This window comes from Bombina bombina, chromosome 9, assembly GCF_027579735.1.
Source record: "Bombina bombina isolate aBomBom1 chromosome 9, aBomBom1.pri, whole genome shotgun sequence".
Lineage (NCBI taxonomy): Eukaryota > Metazoa > Chordata > Amphibia > Anura > Bombinatoridae > Bombina > Bombina bombina.
In genome coordinates, this window is record NC_069507.1 from 9873935 (window position 1) to 9895825 (window position 21891).

General features: G+C 44.6%; 1 protein-coding gene across 1 annotated transcript in view; it reads right to left on the reverse strand.

Moving 5' to 3' along the window:
- Positions 1–21891, reverse strand: part of SORBS1 (sorbin and SH3 domain containing 1) — a gene marked incomplete in the record, with an annotated part of 400431 nt that overhangs the window by 360723 nt on the left and 17817 nt on the right. Inside the window, 1 exon segment of the mRNA XM_053691869.1 lies at positions 16312–16404. Within this exon segment, the coding sequence (XP_053547844.1) occupies positions 16312–16404 (93 nt within the window).

Genomic DNA, 21891 nt, shown 5'->3' on the forward strand with positions numbered 1-21891 from the left:
AAGAGTAAGACTCCGCCCACTGTATTATCTTGGCTACTTCTGTCATCGCCAAGGAACTCCTTGTTCCTCCCTGATGATTGATGTAAGCTACAGTCGTTATGTTGTCCGACTGGAACCTGATGAATTGGGCTGAAGCCAACTGAGGCCAAGCCTGAAGCGCATTGAATATTGCTCTCAACTCTAGGATATTGATGGGAAGGAGAGACTCTGCCTGAGTCCATACACCATGAACTCTTAGGGAGTCCCAGACTGCCCCCCATCCTAACAGGCTGGCATCCGTTGTCACTATCACCCATGAGGGCCTGCAGAAGCAAGTCCCCTGGGATAGATGAACCAGCGACAACCACCATAGAAGAGAGTCTCTTGTCTCCTGATCCAGATTTATTTGAGGAGACAAATCTGTATAATCTCCATTCCACTGCCTGAGCATGCTTAATTGCAGAGGCCTGAGATGAAAACGAGCAAACGAAACGATGTCCATTGCCGCCACCATCAATCCGATTACCTCCATGCACTGAGCCACTGACGGACGAGGATTGGACTGAAGGAGTCGACATGCACTCAGAATTTTTCACTTTCTGACCTCCGTCAGAAAAATCTTCATTGAGACAGAGTCGATTAAAGTTCCCAGAAAGGGTACTCTTGTCTGAGGAACCAATTAACTCTTTTCCAGATTTACCTTCCACCCATGGGTTCTCAAGACGGAAAGCACAATGTCGGTATGGGACCTTGCCAGTTGAAATGATGACGCCTGTATCAGTATATCGTCCAGATAAGGCGCCACCACGATGCCCCATGGTCTTAGAACCGCCAATAAAGACCCCAGAACTTTTGTGAAAATTCTGGGCGCTGTGGCCAGACCGAAAGGGAGAGCTAAAAACTGATAATGTTTGTCTAGAAAGGCAGACCTCAGGAACTTGCGATGATCTCTGTGGATAGGAACATGAAGGTATGCATCCTTTAGATCCACCGTTGACATAAATTGACCTTCCTGGATCAATGGAAGAATGGTACGAATGGTTTCCATCTTGAAAGATGGAACTCTGAGAAACTTGTTTAGACTCTTGAGATATAAGATAGGTCTGAAGGTTCCCTCCTTTTTGGGAACTACAAACAGATTTGAATAAAACCCCTGTCCCTGTTCCTGAAGTGAAACGGGACAGATGGTCTACAGACAATCGAGAAAGAAGAAAGCTTCCTCTGGGAGAAGAATTTCTGAATTCCTGCTGGTATCCCTGAGACACTATCTCTAATGCCCAGGGATCCTGAACATCTCTCATCCAAGCCTGGATGAAGAAAGACAGCCTGCCCCCTACCAGATCCGGTCCCGGATCGGGGGCCAACCCTACATGCCGACTTGGGAGCAGCAGCAGGCTTCTTGGATTGTTTACCCTTGATCCAAGACTGATAGGGTCTCCAGGTAGACTTGGTTTGTGAATAGTTACCTTCCTGTTTAGAGGAAGAGGAAGGGGGGATTCCCTTGAAAATCGAAAGGAATGAAAATTACTCTGTCGACCTCTCTGTTTGGATTTCTTATCCTGAGGGAGGAGATGACTCTTGCCTCTCGTGATGTCAGAAATAATTTCCTTCAAGTCAGGTCCGAACAGGGTCTTCCCCTTGTAAGAAATAGCCAAAAGCTTAGACTTAGATGACACATCTGCAGACCAAGATTTCAACCATAAGGCTCTGCGTGCTAAAATGGAAAATCCTGAACTCTTAGCCGCCAATTTGGTAATCTGCAAATAAGCATCTGTAATAAATGAATTAGCCAATTTAAGAGCTTTAATCCTATCCTGTATTTCTTCCAAAGAAGTCTCAGTTTTAAGAGACTCTTCCAAAGCATCAAACCAATAAGCAGCCGCAGTCGTAACCGTAACAATGCAGGCTGCTGGTTGCAATAGCAACCCCTGATGAAAATAGATCTTTTTAAGGAGACCCTCCAATTTCTTATCCATAGGGTCTTTGAAAGCACAACTATCCTCGATAGGGATAGTAGTTCGTTTAGCCAAGGTGGAAATAGCTCCCTCCACCTTAGGGACTGTCTGCCAAGAGTCCCTAATGGCATCAGCTATAGGGTACATTTTCTTGAAAACAGGAGAAGGGGAGAATGGAATGCCCGGTCTCTCCCATTCCTTAGCAATAATTTCCTCTTAGGAACTGGAAAAACATCAGAATAAGAAGGGACCTCTAAATATCTGTCCAACTTACTCAATTTCTCTGGAGGAACCACAATTGAATCACAGTCGTCCAGAGTCACCAAAACCTCCCTTAACAATAGGCGGAGGTGTTCAAGCTTAAACCTGAAAGACACCACATCTGAATCCGTCAGAGGTAAGACACTTCCTGAGTCAGAAAGTTCACCCTCAGATAGGACCTTTTGCGTTTGCCTTGAAGTACGGGAAAGGCAGATAACGCTTCTGAAAGTGTAGATGACATAACTGCAGCAATGTCCTGCAGTGTTATCGCAGCAGAAGCTGCCGAGGAACTGGGCGCCGCTTGAGCGGGCGTTAAGGGCTGTGACGCTTGGGGAGAAAGATGCAGCATACTCTGAATCTCCTCAGCAGAACCCTGAGGAGTATCCGCTTTTGACAAACTTTAATTAAAGAAAATTTGCTCTCTAAACTGTATGCACTCTCAGTGCATGAGGGACAAAAAGTAACAGGGGGTTCCACATTGGCATTCAAACATAAAGAACATGTAATGCTCTGAAGGTCTTCCATGACAAAAAAACAACAATTTTGGTTGTGGCACTGTTAAATATGTATTTAAACCCTTAAAATATAAAAACAGCCTAATATGACCGTTGACAATTTAAGAAGCCAGAGTGAAACTGAGCCTTATTACAAAATTATTTTTTCAAATTTTATTGCCCCAACACTCTGACCGTTAATACTGAGCAAGAGAAACTGTGATGCAAAAGTATAATAACAAGCTGGCTGTTAATCTAAGTCACTAAATTTTACCGACTTAAACAAAAACAAAACAGTGCACCTCCTCGCCACAGCTCTGCTGCGGCGCCTACCTGCCCCCACGTATACCGACTATGGTCACCGATATGCAGAGTGCCGAGGTCCGCCTGTGTTTAACACTTAACCATGCGGTCTAATGAAACACCGGAGTCTACAAGCGTACTGCTCCTCTGGTGCCGGGATCTTCAGGAAGAATAACAGCGCAGCTTCTCAAGCGTGCAAACGCTAAGCCCCGCCCCTCGTGGGCGGACAAACTGAGCTTGACTGAACTCGGCTAAATTATCGTTAAAATCAACTAATGCCGGGCAAAATATCGTAGCAAGCGTGAAGCACTTATGTACCCAACACACTGAGTAAACTAAAGCAGCTGACACCGGAGTATGTATAAAAAACTCCGAAGTGCAAAATCCTCCGCATCTAGCCCACAGTTCCAAAGTTGCGTGTATAACACTATACTGAATTTCCTACTGTCTGTCCAACAGGGCCATTAGTCATGAAAGCCAATATAATAGTACGGTCTTGACAGTAAAAGTCACCGAGTAATGAGGGGAACCTTTACCCACAGTTGTCATGTCTGAAAAAAAAAAAGTGAATAACCCCTCACGTCAGAAAAAGGAAAAAAAACAGACTGTTCTGAGTTAAATTATGTCCCAGAATTTAAGGACTGCTCATACCTCTATGCTGAGCGACAGCATGACTTGTCCCACACGATCAAGAGGTCCTTCTTCTCCTCCTGTAGGTCTGTGGGAACAAACAGGGTCGTAGATAATATCTGCTAAGACCATCATCTGCAGGGCAGCATATAGTATGGGAGGCGCAGAGAGAATGAAATCCCACCAGTTCCCATTGCTTAAAAGCCACCTGTATCTCTACTCTAGAGGCTGACAAGGAATACGGCTACACCCTGAGTAAAATAGCACTCACTGGTACCATTTTAAAAATAATAAACTCTTGATTGAAGAATCTAAACTAACACCTCAATTTACCTCTTCCTATCACTAACACAGGTAAAGAGAATGACTGGGGTGGCAGGGAAGGGAGGAGCTATATATACAGCTTTGCTGTGGTGCTCTTTGCCTCCTCCTGCTGACCAGGAGGCGATATCCCACAAGTAAGGATGAAATCAGTGGACTCATCGTATCTTTAAAAAGAAAGATGTTTCCAAGGACGCTCACCATTAGCAATAGGTTGGAGAAGATCCACGGGAAGACATCAAGGAGTCTTGTTCTGTGCACAGACTGAGGAGGAGGCAACATACGCAGCAACATCAGAACGAAGAACTGGCCACCAGAATGGTCGAGTGACAGACCAAATCATTTGGTTCTTGCCCGGGTGATCTGCGGCTAAAGGATAGTGGTAAGTGTGTAATAGTAAAGTTCAAAGATTCTCAGATACAAAGCACTTACCACTAGGTTTCTCAGGAAGTGCATTGGTTTGTGCAGCCATGATCTCCTCCCCCAAGGGAGAAGTCAAATTAGTATGTACGGTGGCCAAAATATGGTCAGGAGGTATAACTGGAGTAGGGACAGACTCCTCCTGTGTCGAGAGAGGGCATCAGCCCTAACATTCTTTCTACCAGGCAGGTATTCACAGCAAACCATGATTTAAATTGGTCCTACTGACTATTGATTTAAATTAAGTCCACCCTGACATGATGTAATTATTTACTCACTTTTATTGTCTAGACTACAGATATAAATATTCTAAGGCGTTGTCTGTGTTTTAGCCGCTTGCTACTGGTTGGTCACTGTCACTTTTATTGTCTAGACTACAGATATAAATATTCTAAGGTGTTGTCTGTGTTTTAGCCGCTTGCTACTAGTTGGTCACTGTCACTTTTATTGTCTAGACTACAGATATCTAAATATTCTAAGGCGTTGTCTGTGTTTTAGCCGCTTGCTACTGGTTGGTCAGAGTCACTTTTATTGTAGGCTACAGATATCTAAATATTCTAAGGTGTTGTCTGTGTTTTAGCCACTTGCTACTGGTTGGTCAGAGTCACTTTTATTGTAGGCTACAGATATCTAAATATTCTAAGGTGTTGTCTGTGTTTTAGCCGCTTGCTACTGGTTGGTCACAGTCACTTTTATTGTAGGCTACAGATATCTAAATATTCTAAGGTGTTGTCTGTGTTTTAGCCGCTTGCTACTGGTTGGTCACAGTCACTTTTATTGTAGACTACAGATATCTAAATATTCTAAGGTGTTGTCAGTGTTTTAGCCGCTTGCTACTGGTTGGTCAGAGTCACTTTTATTGTAGGCTACAGATATCTAAATATTCTAAGGTGTTGTCTGTGTTTTAGCCGCTTGCTACTGGTTGGTCACAGTCACTTTTATTGTAGGCTACAGATATCTAAATATTCTAAGGTGTTGTCTGTGTTTTAGCCGCTTGCTACTGGTTGGTCACAGTCACTTTTATTGTAGACTACAGATATCTAAATATTCTAAGGTGTTGTCTGTGTTTTAGCCGCTTGCTACTGGTTGGTCACTGTCACTTTTATTGTAGGCTACAGATATAAATATTCTAAGGTGTTGTCAGTGTTTTAGCCGCTTGCTACTGGTTGGTCACAGTCACTTTTATTGTAGACTACAGATATCTAAATATTCTAAGGTGTTGTCAGTGTTTTAGCCGCTTGCTACTGGTTGGTCACAGTCACTTTTATTGTAGGCTACAGATATCTAAATATTCTAAGGCGTTGTCTGTGTTTTAGCCGCTTGCTACTGGTTGGTCACAGTCACTTTTATTGTAGGCTACAGATATCTAAATATTCTAAGGCGTTGTCTGTGTTTTAGCTGCTTTCTACTGGTTGGTCACAGTCACTTTTATTGTAGACTACAGATATCTAAATATTCTAAGGCGTTGTCTGTGTTTTAGCCGCTTGCTACTGGTTGGTCACAGTCACTTTTATTGTAGGCTACAGATATCTAAATATTCTAAGGCGTTGTCTGTGTTTTAGCTGCTTTCTACTGGTTGGTCACAGTCACTTTTATTGTAGACTACAGATATCTAAATATTCTAAGGCGTTGTCTGTGTTTTAGCCGCTTGCTACTGGTTGGTCACTGTCACTTTTTTTTGTTCATCCACAGAGAGGAAACAGAAGTGCAGAGTTTACATGACAAATGCCATTCTGGTCTTGTCACTTACGGGGACATTTCAGACAAAGTGGAACGTACATTACAGTTTTGAAAATAATAATTTTTGCAGCTCAACAGGACAAGTTCTCATGTTCATCAAACAATTGTAATAAATGAAATTAGGGAAGGGAAGACAAGAGGGGGGCCCTGCGTCTCTCTCTTACTGCACATGAGAGAACAACATTACACATTCATAGGAACAGATTGCTTAAGAAGAGTCATTTCGTTCAGTAGAAGAAAAAGCATAAAAATAAGTTCATTTAAAAACTGAGGTTTGTTTTAATACAGAGAAGTTAATGTCTCACATGCAGATATTACCAGGGGCAAGAGAGAATACTGCTGGAGATTAGGGCCACATTACGAGTGGAGCGCTTTTTAGCACTAGAAGTAAACTTTTTGCACGCATCATGTTGAAAGTAAAAAGTTATTGCGCTAACCCGACGCACGCAAACAGCTTACTTCTAGCACAATTAGAATATCACGCACGCAATAACGTATTCCCCATAAAAGTCAGGGAAGCAAAGAAAGTGGGGAGAAAAAACTAAACACTAACCAGAACTCATTGTTTAAGCCCTTTGCCTCACATCTTTTAACCTTTATAACTTTTGTGTGCAATTTTTTTCCCAATAATTTGTATTAAATGTTGTTATTATGAGAGTAACTTGTAATACGAGCACCATTTAACCTGCTCGCAAACGATTGCGAAAACCTGATATCGCTTACGCACAAACGTTTGCGCTCCACTCGTAATCTGGCCCTTAGGGGCATATTTATCAAGCTCCGTATGGAGTTTGATGCCCCTTCTTTACGGCGAGCCTGAAACAGTAGTTATGCTAAGAGAGAAGGTATAAGGTGCGCAAATCTATCCCCTGCACATACACTAATCTGTTCCCATAAAACAGATATGTTGAGAAATATAATGTAAAATAAAGAAAATATGCGTATGTGCGCTGACAGCTGCGGGGATTAAGTCCAATAGTAATTATAAAACACAATATAAAAGGCTCAAAAAACTAGAGGGTTATATTTACCTCTATACGGTATATCGGATAAAGTAGACACGGAACCCAATTTAGATTTTGTAAGAATAAAACAATTTATGTAATTTAATCTTTAAAAATGATTAGAATATGCATAAATGACACAAAATAAATTAAGCTAAAATGTATGACCGGTCATATACATATATGCATGCAAACAAAAAAATATTAGAATCTGTATATAGATATCTGGTAATCTAAAAGCAACAAATTAAAATTGGGTGCAGCAGAAAATTACACTTTGTGCAACAAGAGGTTTGGTGAGGGGTTTGTTCTGCTTAGAACTGTGAAATCATGAATGTGTCGTTAAATCTTTAACGACTGAATTCTCAGTAATGTAAACTTGTATCCACCTAAATGTTCATTCCTTTGAATATGTTAACCTTCAAAAACGTTCCGTAATATAATGACGGTTGACCGATCATCAGACAGATCCGTTTATTTTATAAAGTAGTTAGTTCAACACTGGTGTAATGTTAGTGTATTTTCCAGGATATTAGTCTTTTTCAATGAACAAGTGACAAATGTAACCTAGCTGCAGGGCCACAACACCTCTACAGTGCCTACCTGTCTCACTTTGTGGTATGAAATGTCCGTTGGGGTCAGGCACAGGTGTCTGGAGCGGCTCCTATCAGCCAGCGGTGTCACCGATCCTCTCGGAAGTAAATCCGGCTGGAACGAAAAACTCTGCGCAGAGTATGTAGGAGAGAGGCGAAAATAGTTCCTGGACAATCTCTCTCAATCCTTGGCAATCGTGTTATATTAACACCTTGTAGTTTGTTGTCTGACTCCTTCAACGCGTTTCGCCATGTACCATGGCTTTATCAAGAGGTTCAGACATATTTTAACCATCTTTATATACGTATGCTTCGTCCGTGATTGGTCTATTGATTTTCATGACGTTTATTTTAAGGTGGATTTTGAATAAGGTGAAATATTGTGATTGTCAAACCCCTTAATTCTAAGCTGTCATATCTTAACAATTTATACTGTTTGCACAAAGTTTCAATTAAAAATATAAAACATGTAATACATTCAAAAACATGAGCATGAGCTGGGGGCAAACCTTGTGCTATTCAAAAGATACATTGATGATATTTTAATAGTGTGGAAGGGGAGTGAAGACAGCCTTATCACCTTTTTTGAAGACATGAATCAAAACAATCTCAATTTGAAATTCACATACACAATAAGCAAGCAACAAATAACATTTTTAGACTTAGATATTTAGATAGAACAAGGAGAACTAGCAATGAAAAATCATTTCAAGACAACGGATGCTAATAATTACATTCCAACACACAGCTGTCATTTAAAAAGATGGATAGATAACACCCCTAAGGGTCAATTTCTTCGAATTAGACGAAATTGTTCGAAAATTTCTGACTTTGACACACAAGTCAAAGTCTTAGAAAACCGATTCCTAGAAAAAGGTTATAATCACGAAATTCTAAAAGAAAATATCACCAAAATTAGAAATTTGGATAGAAAGAACATACTCACCAAAAAACAAAGGGGAGATAATAAAACCGGTAAAACCCTAAAAATATCACTAGTCACGAACTATAGTTGTCACCACAAACATCTAACTAAAATTTTAAATAAACACTGGCATTTGATCAAATCAGACCCGATTTTAGGGAACAGCATTTCAGAATACCCTAGTATTGTTTTTAGAAAAGCAACCAACATTAAGAACATTCTCGCACCTAGTGATTTTAAGAAAAAAATGAACAGAATGAAAGATAAAGATTTAACTGGAAAGAAATTACAGGGTTATTATCCCTGTTATAGCTGTAAAGTCTGCCAACACAGCACACAATGTAAGGAGTACAAATCCACAAACACGGGCAAAAAATACAAAATCAGAGAGACCATTAGATGTAGTGACAAAGGGATCATATATTTGATCCAGTGTACATGTGGGAAACAGTATTTGGGAGAGACCTCTAGAGTTCTGAGAACAAGAATTAGAGAACATCTAAACCTAATCAAAAAAGGAGATCAGGACACTAGGTTGTATGAACATTTCAGGACAGTACACCATAATAATGTAAATGACCTCAGATATTGGGGCTTCTGTCGAATCAATAAACCATGGAGAGGAGGAGATTTTGATAAACTGCTCCTTAGAAAAGAAGCAGAATTGATCTTTGAGCTCCAAACTTTGTACCCTCAGGGACTAAACTCAGAATTGGATTTACACCCATTCATTTTAGAGTAAAATCAACCTCTTCCAGCACATCTATCCCTCCTAAGTAATAAATCAGGTATTAAAGACCAAAACCTATTTTATATCACACCGATACTGATTTTCCATATCAGGACCCCTTCTAATGCACAGTTATGTCCCCTTTTTTATAAAGAAATTTAGAATATACAATATAATTTTTTATAGTTGGTATTTTACTCATTGACATGTATTTACACACATAGACAATATCGGTTTAACAACATTGTTGTATCATTTTTGTCCTTGGAGTTTTTACATAAAATAAAATATAAATATGAGATTTCTCATTTATTCTCAACCAAGCATTTTTTAAAAGCCTCATTCAAGATTATCATTTTTACTTTTTAGGTACTGTCTATGCACGTTCCTATGCATCATATTTTAGAAAGTGTGCATATATTAATATTATTCATCATTTTTTATATTAATGTATTACATGGTTTTTGAATGTACTACATGTTTTATATTTTTAATTGAAACTTTGTGCAAACAGTATAAATTGTTAAGATATGACAGCTTAGAATTAAGGGGTTTGACAATCACAATATTTCACCTTATTCAAAATCCACCTTAAAATAAACGTCATGAAAATCAATAGACAAATCACGGACGAAGCATACGTATATAAAGATGGTTAAAATATGTCTGAACCATCTTGATAAAGCCATGGTACATGGCGAAACGCGTTGAAGGAGTCAGACAACAAACTACAAGGTGTTAATATAACACGATTGCCAAGGATTGAGAGAGATTGTCCAGGAACTATTTTCGCCTCTCTCCTACATACTCTGCGCAGAGTTTTTCGTTCCAGCCGGATTTACTTCCGAGAGGATCGGTGACACCGCCGGCTGATAGGAGCCGCTCCAGACACCTGTGCCTGACCCCAACGGACATTTCATACCACAAAGTGAGACAGGTAGGCACTGTAGAGGTGTTGTGGCCCTGCAGCTAGGTTACATTTGTCACTTGTTCATTGAAAAAGACTAATATCCTGGAAAATACACTAACATTACACCAGTGTTGAACTAACTACTTTATAAAATAAACGGATCTGTCTGATGATCGGTCAACCGTCATTATATTACGGAACGTTTTTGAAGGTTAACATATTCAAAGGAATGAACATTTAGGTGGATACAAGTTTACATTACTGAGAATTCAGTCGTTAAAGATTTAACGACACATTCATGATTTCACAGTTCTAAGCAGAACAAACCCCTCACCAAACCTCTTGTTGCACAAAGTGTAATTTTCTGCTGCACCCAATTTTAATTTGTTGCTTTTAGATTACCAGATATCTATATACAGATTCTAATATTTTTTTGTTTGCATGCATATATGTATATGACCGGTCATACATTTTAGCTTAATTTATTTTGTGTCATTTATGCATATTCTAATCATTTTTAAAGATTAAATTACATAAATTGTTTTATTCTTACAAAATCTAAATTGGGTTCCGTGTCTACTTTATCCGATATACCGTATAGAGGTAAATATAACCCTCTAGTTTTTTGAGCCTTTTATATTGTGTTTTATAATTACTATTGGACTTAATCCCCGCAGCTGTCAGCGCACATACGCATATTTTCTTTATTTTACACTATATGAAACAGTAGTTATGAAGCAATAACCTGTCCGCCTGCTCTGAAGCCGTGGACAGAAATCAACCCGATCAAATACGGTCGGGTTGATTGACACCCCCTGCTAGCGGTCTGCAGGGGCAGCATTGCACCAGCAGTTCACAAGAACTGCTGGTGCAATGATAAATGCCGAGAGCGTATGAGGGCACAACACTGGCACAGAGTGCAGCACCTGATATACACAAAGCTGGCACACAGTGCAGCACCTGATATACACACAGCTGGCACACAATACAGCATCTGATATACACACGCAGCTGGCACACAGTGCAGCATCTGATATACACACAGCTGGCACACAGTGCACCATCTGATATACACACACAGCTGGCACACAGTGCACCATCTGATATACACACACAGCTGGCACACAGTGCACCATCTGATATACACACATAGCTGGCACACAATACAGCATCTGATATACACACAGCTGGCACACAGTGAACCATCTGATATACACACAGCTGGCACACAGTGCAGCACCTGATATACACACAGCTGGCACACAGTGCAGCACCTGATATACACACAGCTGGCACACAGTGCAGCATCTGATATACACACACAGCTGGCACACAGTGCACCATCTGATATACACACACAGCTGGCACACAGTGCACCATCTGATATACACACACAGCTGGCACACAGTGCACCATCTGATATACACACACAGCTGGCACACAGTGCACCATCTGATATACACACACAGCTGGCACACAGTGCACCATCTGATATACACACACAGCTGGCACACAGTGCACCATCTGATATACACACATAGCTGGCACACAATACAGCATCTGATATACACACAGCTGGCACACAATGCAGCATCTGATACACACACAGCTGGCACACAGTGCAGCATCTGATATACACACACAGCTGGCACACAGTGCACCATCTGATATACACACACAGCTGGCACACAGTGCACCATCTGATATACACACACAGCTGGCACACAGTGCACCATCTGATATACACACACAGCTGGCACACAGTGCACCATCTGATATACACACACAGCTGGCACACAGTGCACCCTCTGATATACACACACAGCTGGCACACAGTGCACCATCTGATATACACACAGCTGGCACACAGTGCAGCATCTGATATACACACACAGCTGGCACACAGTGCACCATCTGATATACACACATAGCTGGCACACAATACAGCATCTGATATACACACAGCTGGCACACAGTGCAGCATCTGATATAATTTGCATACAAAGAGAGAAGCGCTCTACCAGGAACGAACAACAGCTCAGTGGCTTGTTCTATGGCGATTTACCACCCGGAAGCAGCCTCTTTTAGACCAGTGTGCTTTTCACAGAAGAAAACTTTCCTGAAGTACATCAGTCTGATCCCGCCAAGTACACACAATACAGCATCTGATATACACACAGCTGGCACACAATGCAGCATCTGATACACACACAGCTGGCACACAGTGCACCATCTGATATACACACACAGCTGGCACACAGTGCACCATCTGATATACACACACAGCTGGCACACAGTGCACCATCTGATATACACACACAGCTGGCACACAGTGCACCATCTGATATACACACACAGCTGGCACACAGTGCACCATCTGATATACACACACAGCTGGCACACAGTGCACCATCTGATATACACACACAGCTGGCACACAGTGCACCATCTGATATACACACACAGCTGGCACACAGTGCACCATCTGATATACACACAGCTGGCACACAGTGCAGCATCTGATATACACACACAGCTGGCACACAGTGCACCATCTGATATACACACATAGCTGGCACACAATACAGCATCTGATATACACACACAGCTGGCACACAGTGCACCATCTGATATACACACACAGCTGGCACACATGCAGAATCTGATATACACACAGCTGGCACACAGTGCAGCACCTGATATACACACAGCTGGCACACAATACAGCATCTGATATACACACGCAGCTGGCACACAGTGCAGCATCTGATATACACACAGCTGGCACACAGTGCACCATCTGATATACACACACAGCTGGCACACAGTGCACCATCTGATATACACACATAGCTGGCACACAATACAGCATCTGATATACACACAGCTGGCACACAGTGAACCATCTGATATACACACAGCTGGCACACAGTGCAGCACCTGATATACACACAGCTGGCACACAGTGCAGCACCTGATATACACACAGCTGGCACACAGTGCAGCATCTGATATACACACACAGCTGGCACACAGTGCACCATCTGATATACACACACAGCTGGCACACAGTGCACCATCTGATATACACACACAGCTGGCACACAGGGCACCATCTGATATACACACACAGCTGGCACACAGTGCACCATCTGATATACACACACAGCTGGCACACAGTGCACCATCTGATATACACACACAGCTGGCACACAGTGCACCATCTGATATACACACACAGCTGGCACACAGTGCACCATCTGATATACACACACAGCTGGCACACAGTGCACCATCTGATATACACACACAGCTGGCACACAGTGCACCATCTGATATACACACAGCTGGCACACAGTGCAGCATCTGATATACACAGACAGCTGGCACACAGTGCACCATCTGATATACACACATAGCTGGCACACAATACAGCATCTGATATACACACACAGCTGGCACACAGTGCACCATCTGATATACACACACAGCTGGCACACATGCAGAATCTGATATACACACAGCTGGCACACAGTGCAGCACCTGATATACACACAGCTGGCACACAATACAGCATCTGATATACACACGCAGCTGGCACACAGTGCAGCATCTGATATACACACAGCTGGCACACAGTGCACCATCTGATATACACACACAGCTGGCACACAGTGCACCATCTGATATACACACATAGCTGGCACACAATACAGCATCTGATATACACACAGCTGGCACACAGTGAACCATCTGATATACACACAGCTGGCACACAGTGCAGCACCTGATATACACACAGCTGGCACACAGTGCAGCACCTGATATACACACAGCTGGCACACAGTGCAGCATCTGATATACACACACAGCTGGCACACAGTGCACCATCTGATATACACACACAGCTGGCACACAGTGCACCATCTGATATACACACACAGCTGGCACACAGTGCACCATCTGATATACACACACAGCTGGCACACAGTGCACCATCTGATATACACACACAGCTGGCACACAGTGCACCATCTGATATACACACACAGCTGGCACACAGTGCACCATCTGATATACACACATAGCTGGCACACAATACAGCATCTGATATACACACAGCTGGCACACAATGCAGCATCTGATACACACACAGCTGGCACACAGTGCAGCATCTGATATACACACACAGCTGGCACACAGTGCACCATCTGATATACACACACAGCTGGCACACAGTGCACCATCTGATATACACACACAGCTGGCACACAGTGCACCATCTGATATACACACACAGCTGGCACACAGTGCACCATCTGATATACACACACAGCTGGCACACAGTGCACCATCTGATATACACACACAGCTGGCACACAGTGCACCCTCTGATATACACACACAGCTGGCACACAGTGCACCATCTGATATACACACAGCTGGCACACAGTGCAGCATCTGATATACACACACAGCTGGCACACAGTGCACCATCTGATATACACACATAGCTGGCACACAATACAGCATCTGATATACACACAGCTGGCACACAGTGCAGCATCTGATATAATTTGCATACAAAGAGAGAAGCGCTCTACCAGGAACGAACAACAGCTCAGTGGCTTGTTCTATGGCGATTTACCACCCGGAAGCAGCCTCTTTTAGACCAGTGTGCTTTTCACAGAAGAAAACTTTCCTGAAGTACATCAGTCTGATCCCGCCAAGTACACACAATACAGCATCTGATATACACACAGCTGGCACACAATGCAGCATCTGATACACACACAGCTGGCACACAGTGCACCATCTGATATACACACACAGCTGGCACACAGTGCACCATCTGATATACACACACAGCTGGCACACAGTGCACCATCTGATATACACACACAGCTGGCACACAGTGCACCATCTGATATACACACACAGCTGGCACACAGTGCACCATCTGATATACACACACAGCTGGCACACAGTGCACCATCTGATATACACACAGCTGGCACACAGTGCAGCATCTGATATACACACACAGCTGGCACACAGTGCACCATCTGATATACACACATAGCTGGCACACAATACAGCATCTGATATACACACACAGCTGGCACACAGTGCACCATCTGATATACACACACAGCTGGCACACATGCAGAATCTGATATACACACAGCTGGCACACAGTGCACCATCTGATATACACACACAGCTAGCACACAGTGAAGAATCTGATGTACACACACAGCTGGCACACAATGCAGAATCTGATGTACACACATAGCTGGCCCAGTGCAGAATCTGACTCAGACATATAACTGGCACACAATGCAGAGTTTGACTTTGAAATATAACAGGTAAACACTGCAGAGTCCGACTGACATATAACTGGCACACAATGCAGAGTCTGACTCAGACATATAACTGGCACACAAGAGAGTGTCTGACTCTGACATATAACTGACAAAATGCAGAGTCTGACAGACATACAACTGACACACAATGCAGAGTCTGACTCTGACATATAACAGGCACACAATGCAGAGTCTGACTCAGACATATAACAATGCAGAGTCTGACAGACATACAACTGGCATACAATGCAGAGTCTGACTCAGACATATAACAATGCAGAGTCTGACAGACATACAACTGACACACAATGCAGAGTCTGACTCTGACATATAACAATGCAGAGTCTGACAGACATACAACTGGCACACAATGCAGAGTCTGACTCAGACATATAACAATGCAGAGTCTGACAGACATACAACTGACACACAATGCAGAGTCTGACTCTGACATATAACAGGCACACAATGCAGAGTCTGACTCAGACATATAACAATGCAGAGTCTGACAGACATACAACTGGCACACAATGCAGAGTCTGACTCAGACATATAACAATGCAGAGTCTGACAGACATACAACTGACACACAATGCAGAGTCTGACTCAGACATATAACAATGCAGAGTCTGACAGACATACAACTGACACACAATGCAGAGTCTGACTCTGACATGTACCTGTAGCTGGCACAAGGTCTGGATAGTCTGGCATTGTCTTCAGAGGAATTATTGTGACAGCAGAAACTGAGCGCACACTTAATGGGGACATATCTGCATAAAGACAAAGCATATAAATATAACGTACAACTGTGAGAGAGCACAGAGGGGACATGTACACTGGCACAACACATTCTCTTGTATCATAAGGAGAGCTGGGGATACAATGTCTGGGTTTATATGACACCGACCTGAAGTGTTGCTGCATTTATGACTAATACTGTATAACTAATGTAATATTGCTATACATAGGGATATACTCTGCACCCTGCAAATAGCCTTGAGATAAAGACTAAATGATTTCAACAGATCAAACCAGTAGAGAGAAGAGGGATATGCCCATCACAGTGACCCTGCGACAACAGTGCAAATGATATCTTTTTTACTGTGCCAGTAACTAATATGGACGGTCCTCTCTGCCTTTGTATTTGGATGACTTTTCTGGTTACAAATGCTTTATATGGTTTCTTCATGTCTGGGCATGGATAAAGCTCGCGTACACAAGAGCAGCGGCTTTAATAACACAATAAACCTCTTCTAGCTAAACTAAGGCACTTTGTTTCTTGTTCCTTTTCTGAATAAAACATTCTTGTTGTTCCTCCTAACCAATGCATTTGTGTGAAGTGTCCCTGTTAACCAATTAGGAATGGAAGACAAGGCATTAGCTGTATACAAACATGCACTTCCCTAACAATCTGGTCATGAGACGGACACAATGCCAGGGTGCTGTAGGGAGCAGGACTGTCATTCTTCTGTCCATGTTGGCCTTTTCCTGTAACAAGGTTTACTTGTTGCCTGCACCATTATCTTGTGTCACCCAGTAATTAGTCAGGGCAGGGAAGAGCCCTCTTGTAAATATACTGGTCAGAGAACCCCATGTCAGCAAACAGCACCTTATCCTAGAGAGGTGCTTAAAGACAGCAGGAAGCTTCATGTTCCTCCTTACGTGACCCTTGCCTGAGATGTGTTAGCTTCATGTTCCTCCTTACGTGACCAAGGCCTGAGAGGTGTTAGCTTCATGTTCCTCCTTATGTGACCAAGGCCTGAGAGGTGTTAGCTTCATGTTCCTCCTTATGTGACCAAGGCCTGAGAGGTGTTAGCTTCATGTTCCTCCTTACGTGACCAAGGCCTGAGAGGTGTTAGCTTCATGTTCCTCCTTACGTGACCAAGGCCTGAGAGGTGTTAGCTTCATGTTCCTACTTACGTGACCAAGGCCTGAGAGGTGTTAGCTTCATGTTCCTCCTTACGTGACCAAGGCCTGAGAGGTGTTAGCTTCATGTTCCTCCTTACGTGACCAAGGCCTGAGAGGTGTTAGCTTCATGTTCCTCCTTACGTGACCAAGGCCTGAGAGGTGTTAGCTTCATGTTCCTCCTTACGTGACCCTTGCCTGAGATGTGTTAGCTTCATGTTCCTCCTTACGTGACCAAGGCCTGAGAGGTGTTAGCTTCATGTTCCTCCTTACGTGACCAAGGCCTGAGAGGTGTTAGCTTCATGTTCCTCCTTACGTGACCAAGGCCTGAGAGGTGTTAGCTTCATGTTCCTCCTTACGTGACCCTTGCCTGAGAGGTGTTAGCTTCATGTTCCTTCTTACGTGACCAAGGCCTGAGAGGTGTTAGCTTCATGTTCCTCCTTACGTGACCAAGGCCTGAGAGGTGTTAGCTTCATGTTCCTCCTTACGTGACCAAGGCCTGAGAGGTGTTAGCTTCATGTTCCTCCTTACGTGACCCTTGCCTGAGAGGTGTTAGCTTCATGTTCCTCCTTACGTGACCCTTGCCTGAGAGGTGTTAGCTTCATGTTCCTCCTTACGTGACCCTTGCCTGAGAGGTGTTAGCTTCATGTTCCTCCTTACGTGACCAAGGCCTGAGAGGTGTTAGCTTCATGTTCCTCCTTACGTGACCAAGGCCTGAGAGGTGTTAGCTTCATGTTCCTCCTTACGTGACCAAGGCCTGAGAGGTGTTAGCTTCATGTTCCTCCTTACGTGACCAAGGCCTGAGAGGTGTTAGCTTCATGTTCCTCCTTACGTAACCAAGGCCTGAGAGGTGTTAGCTTCATGTTCCTCCTTACGTGACCAAGGCCTGAGAGGTGTTAGCTTCATGTTCCTCCTTACGTGACCAAGGCCTGAGAGGTGTTAGCTTCATGTTCCTCCTTACGTGACCAAGGCCTGAGAGGTGTTAGCTTCATGTTCCTCCTTACGTGACCAAGGCCTGAGAGGTGTTAGCTTCATGTTCCTCGTTACGTGACCAAGGCCTGAGAGGTGTTAGCTTCATGTTCCTCCTTACGTGACCAAGGCCTGAGAGGTGTTAGCTTCATGTTCCTCCTTACGTGACCCTTGCCTGAGAGGTGTTAGCTTCATGTTCCTCCTTACGTGACCAAGGCCTGAGAGGTGTTAGCTTCATGTTCCTCCTTACGTGACCAAGGCCTGAGAGGTGTTAGCTTCATGTTCCTCCTTACGTGACCAAGGCCTGAGATGTGTTAGCTTCATGTTCCTCCTTACGTGACCAAGGCCTGAGAGGTGTTAGCTTCATGTTCCTCCTTACGTGACCAAGGCCTGAGAGGTGTTAGCTTCATGTTCCTCCTTACGTGACCAAGGCCTGAGAGGTGTTAGCTTCATGTTCCTCCTTACTTGACCAAGGCCTGAGAGGTGTTAGCTTCATGTTCCTCCTTACGTGACCAAGGCCTGAGAGGTGTTAGCTTCATGTTCCTCCTTACGTGACCAAGGCCTGAGAGGTGTTAGCTTCATGTTCCTCCTTACGTGACCAAGGCCTGAGAGGTGTTAGCTTCATGTTCCTCCTTACGTGACCAAGGCCTGAGAGGTGTTAGCTTCATGTTCCTCCTTACGTGACCAAGGCCTGAGAGGTGTTAGCTTCATGTTCCTCCTTACGTGACCAAGGCCTGAGAGGTGTTAGCTTCATGTTCCTCCTTACATGACCAAGGCCTGAGAGGTGTTAGCTTCATGTTCCTCCTTACGTGACCAAGGCCTGAGAGGTGTTAGCTTCATGTTCCTCCTTACGTGACCAAGGCCTGAGAGGTGTTAGCTTCATGTTCCTCCTTACGTGACCAAGGCCTGAGAGGTGTTAGCTTCATGTTCCTCCTTACGTGACCAAGGCCTGAGAGGTGTTAGCTTCATGTTCCTCCTTACGTGACCAAGGCCTGAGAGGTGTTAGCTTCATGTTCCTCCTTACGTGACCAAGGCCTGAGATGTGTTAGCTTCATGTTCCTCCTTACGTGACCAAGGCCTGAGAGGTGTTAGCTTCATGTTCCTCCTTACGTGACCAAGGCCTGAGAGGTGTTAGCTTCATGTTCCTCCTTACGTGACCAAGGCCTGAGAGGTGTTAGCTTCATGTTCCTCCTTACGTGACCAAGGCCTGAGAGGTGTTAGCTTCATGTTCCTCCTTACGTGACCCTTGCCTGAGAGGTGTTAGCTTCAAGACAGTGGAGGGCAGCATAGCCCAGAACGAACATAAGAATTAAGGCCCTTAGGAGTGAGCTGCTGGAAGTGGCAACAATGTTGCATTTGTGTGGGTGGGGATAGGGCTAACCTTTAAGAAGCCAAGCTACAGGCCCCAAATCCTCTTTCCAGCTTGTCTTCACAGCTTGCAGGATCACAGCATCTTCATTCTCTGGTTAAGCAGTCTGCTGCAGCATGGGCTGTTTTTTCAAAGTCTTCCAGAGCACCTGTGAAGAGTGATGTGTTGGAGGAGTTACTGATCGGAGTCCCACCATCTCCGGTGAGTCGTACCCCGATCTTTCCCCCCTTTTCTCTGTAATTTAATGGGGAAGTCAGGGAGGGATCTGGGTGCCCTATTGGTGTTTGACCTGGCACTCTCCAGTTAATAGATTATTTCCCAGGTAGGCCCATCTTCCCCCTCTCTCCCTCCCGGTCAGTTAGTGGTTGGGCCTGGGGGCCGGGTAACCTCTTCCCCCCCCTTAATCATTTCCACATACCCCTGATGCGCGTCTCTAGGGTGGATCGTTGGCTGGAGTGAGTGTGAGCATTCATACTTACCTCCGCCATCGGTTACGGTGTCCACGAAGCCCAGGCCTGCAGCGGTCGCGCTCTTGCAGGGCTTGTGGCGGCGGTCCCCCTTTAGCGGTCGCGACTTCCGGCGGTTCTTCCCCTCCTCCTGGTCGTCGGATGGCTTCGGGCGAGTCTTCGGCCATGCGGGCGGCGGCATCCATCATTGACGGCGTCTCTTCCGGTCTCGGCGCTTCCGGTGACGTCACTTCCGGTGACGTCACTTCCGGAACCGGCCATTTGAGATCCGGTAGCCAAGCGGGTGGGATCGTCTCCTCATCCGGGGGCCCAGGTAAGAGAGGAGTGCCTGGGGGAGGGGACGAGGCCCGCTGGGGGGGGGCGCGCAGCGAGGCTCAGTGGCTCTGCGCTCGCTGGCAGATAAATTGCTTGCAATGTCTGGGGAGTATGATGTGGAAAGCATGGGAGAATTTGCAGGCCAGAGGCTGTGGTTTCAGGCGCTGAGAAAGGGCATTTATGAGCAGGCCGCAGGCCTGACTGGGGGTTTCTTTTGTTTATCAACAGATTGTTTAGATAGTCAGCCTTTTCTTTGCAGTCAGTCAGTGGCGCAAGGCCTGACTGTTAGCGGCCAATTGAGGCCTAGCAGGAATTACGCCGTGTTATGTTGCGGTGCATGAGAGGCCCATCACATAGGGCACGCAGGAGTTCACCTGGGGTACCCCCTCCCCTGTGGGATGCATTTGGGGTAACAATTAACGTTTCGGCCAGGAAGGGCCCAGATGTTTTTCTCTTAGTTTCTGCTCAGCATGGAGATAGCACAGAACAGGGCTTCTCTAGTCAGGTGTAGTGGCGAATGCAGTGTCTGCATCACAAGAGAGTGGCATGTCTGAGTGTATGGAACGGTGTGTGGCGCATTGCGCAATGTTCTGGGCGAGGGGGACTAGATTCTACTGTGGCTGGGGGGGTCCTTGTCCTCTCCCCGTGGTACTCCTCTCTTGCATTTCTCATTTCAGGCCAAGGAGGAGCACAGCCGGGAGTAACCTTCAATCTCCTTGGATCCTTTGCCGTGCAGCGCCCCTGGGAGCTGGAGAGCATGGAATCGCAAGAAGTGGTGTATCTCATGGAGCCACAGAATGCTTGGGTGCCGATGCAGTACAGTCCAGGTGTTCGTGGCAAGGAAGAGTACAGCGCCCCTCTTGGAACTGGTGAGACCATTTTATCTTTCGGGCATAGGGGCTTTAGTTCATCTTCGGATGATTTTGGGTCTGAGTGAGTGATAGGTCCCTGGGGTCGGAGGCTAAAGAGCAGAAGGGAATGTATAAAATTGATGACGTGGGTAGTCAAGGTGCGTAAGGCCATGGGTCCTCCCCCTCTCCCCTTGTTTCTCTCGCTAGAACCCTGTGTTCATTGCAGACACCTCCTGCGCAGCGGGGGGTGGCTGTCCCTGGGGCGACAGATGGGCTTACAACGGCCATGTATGGGGTCGAGCACAAGCAGCCCTCATTAAGCCTTCTCGAGCATCTGAAGTCCAAATTTGTTAGACGCATTCAAGAGGGTAATGGCATAGG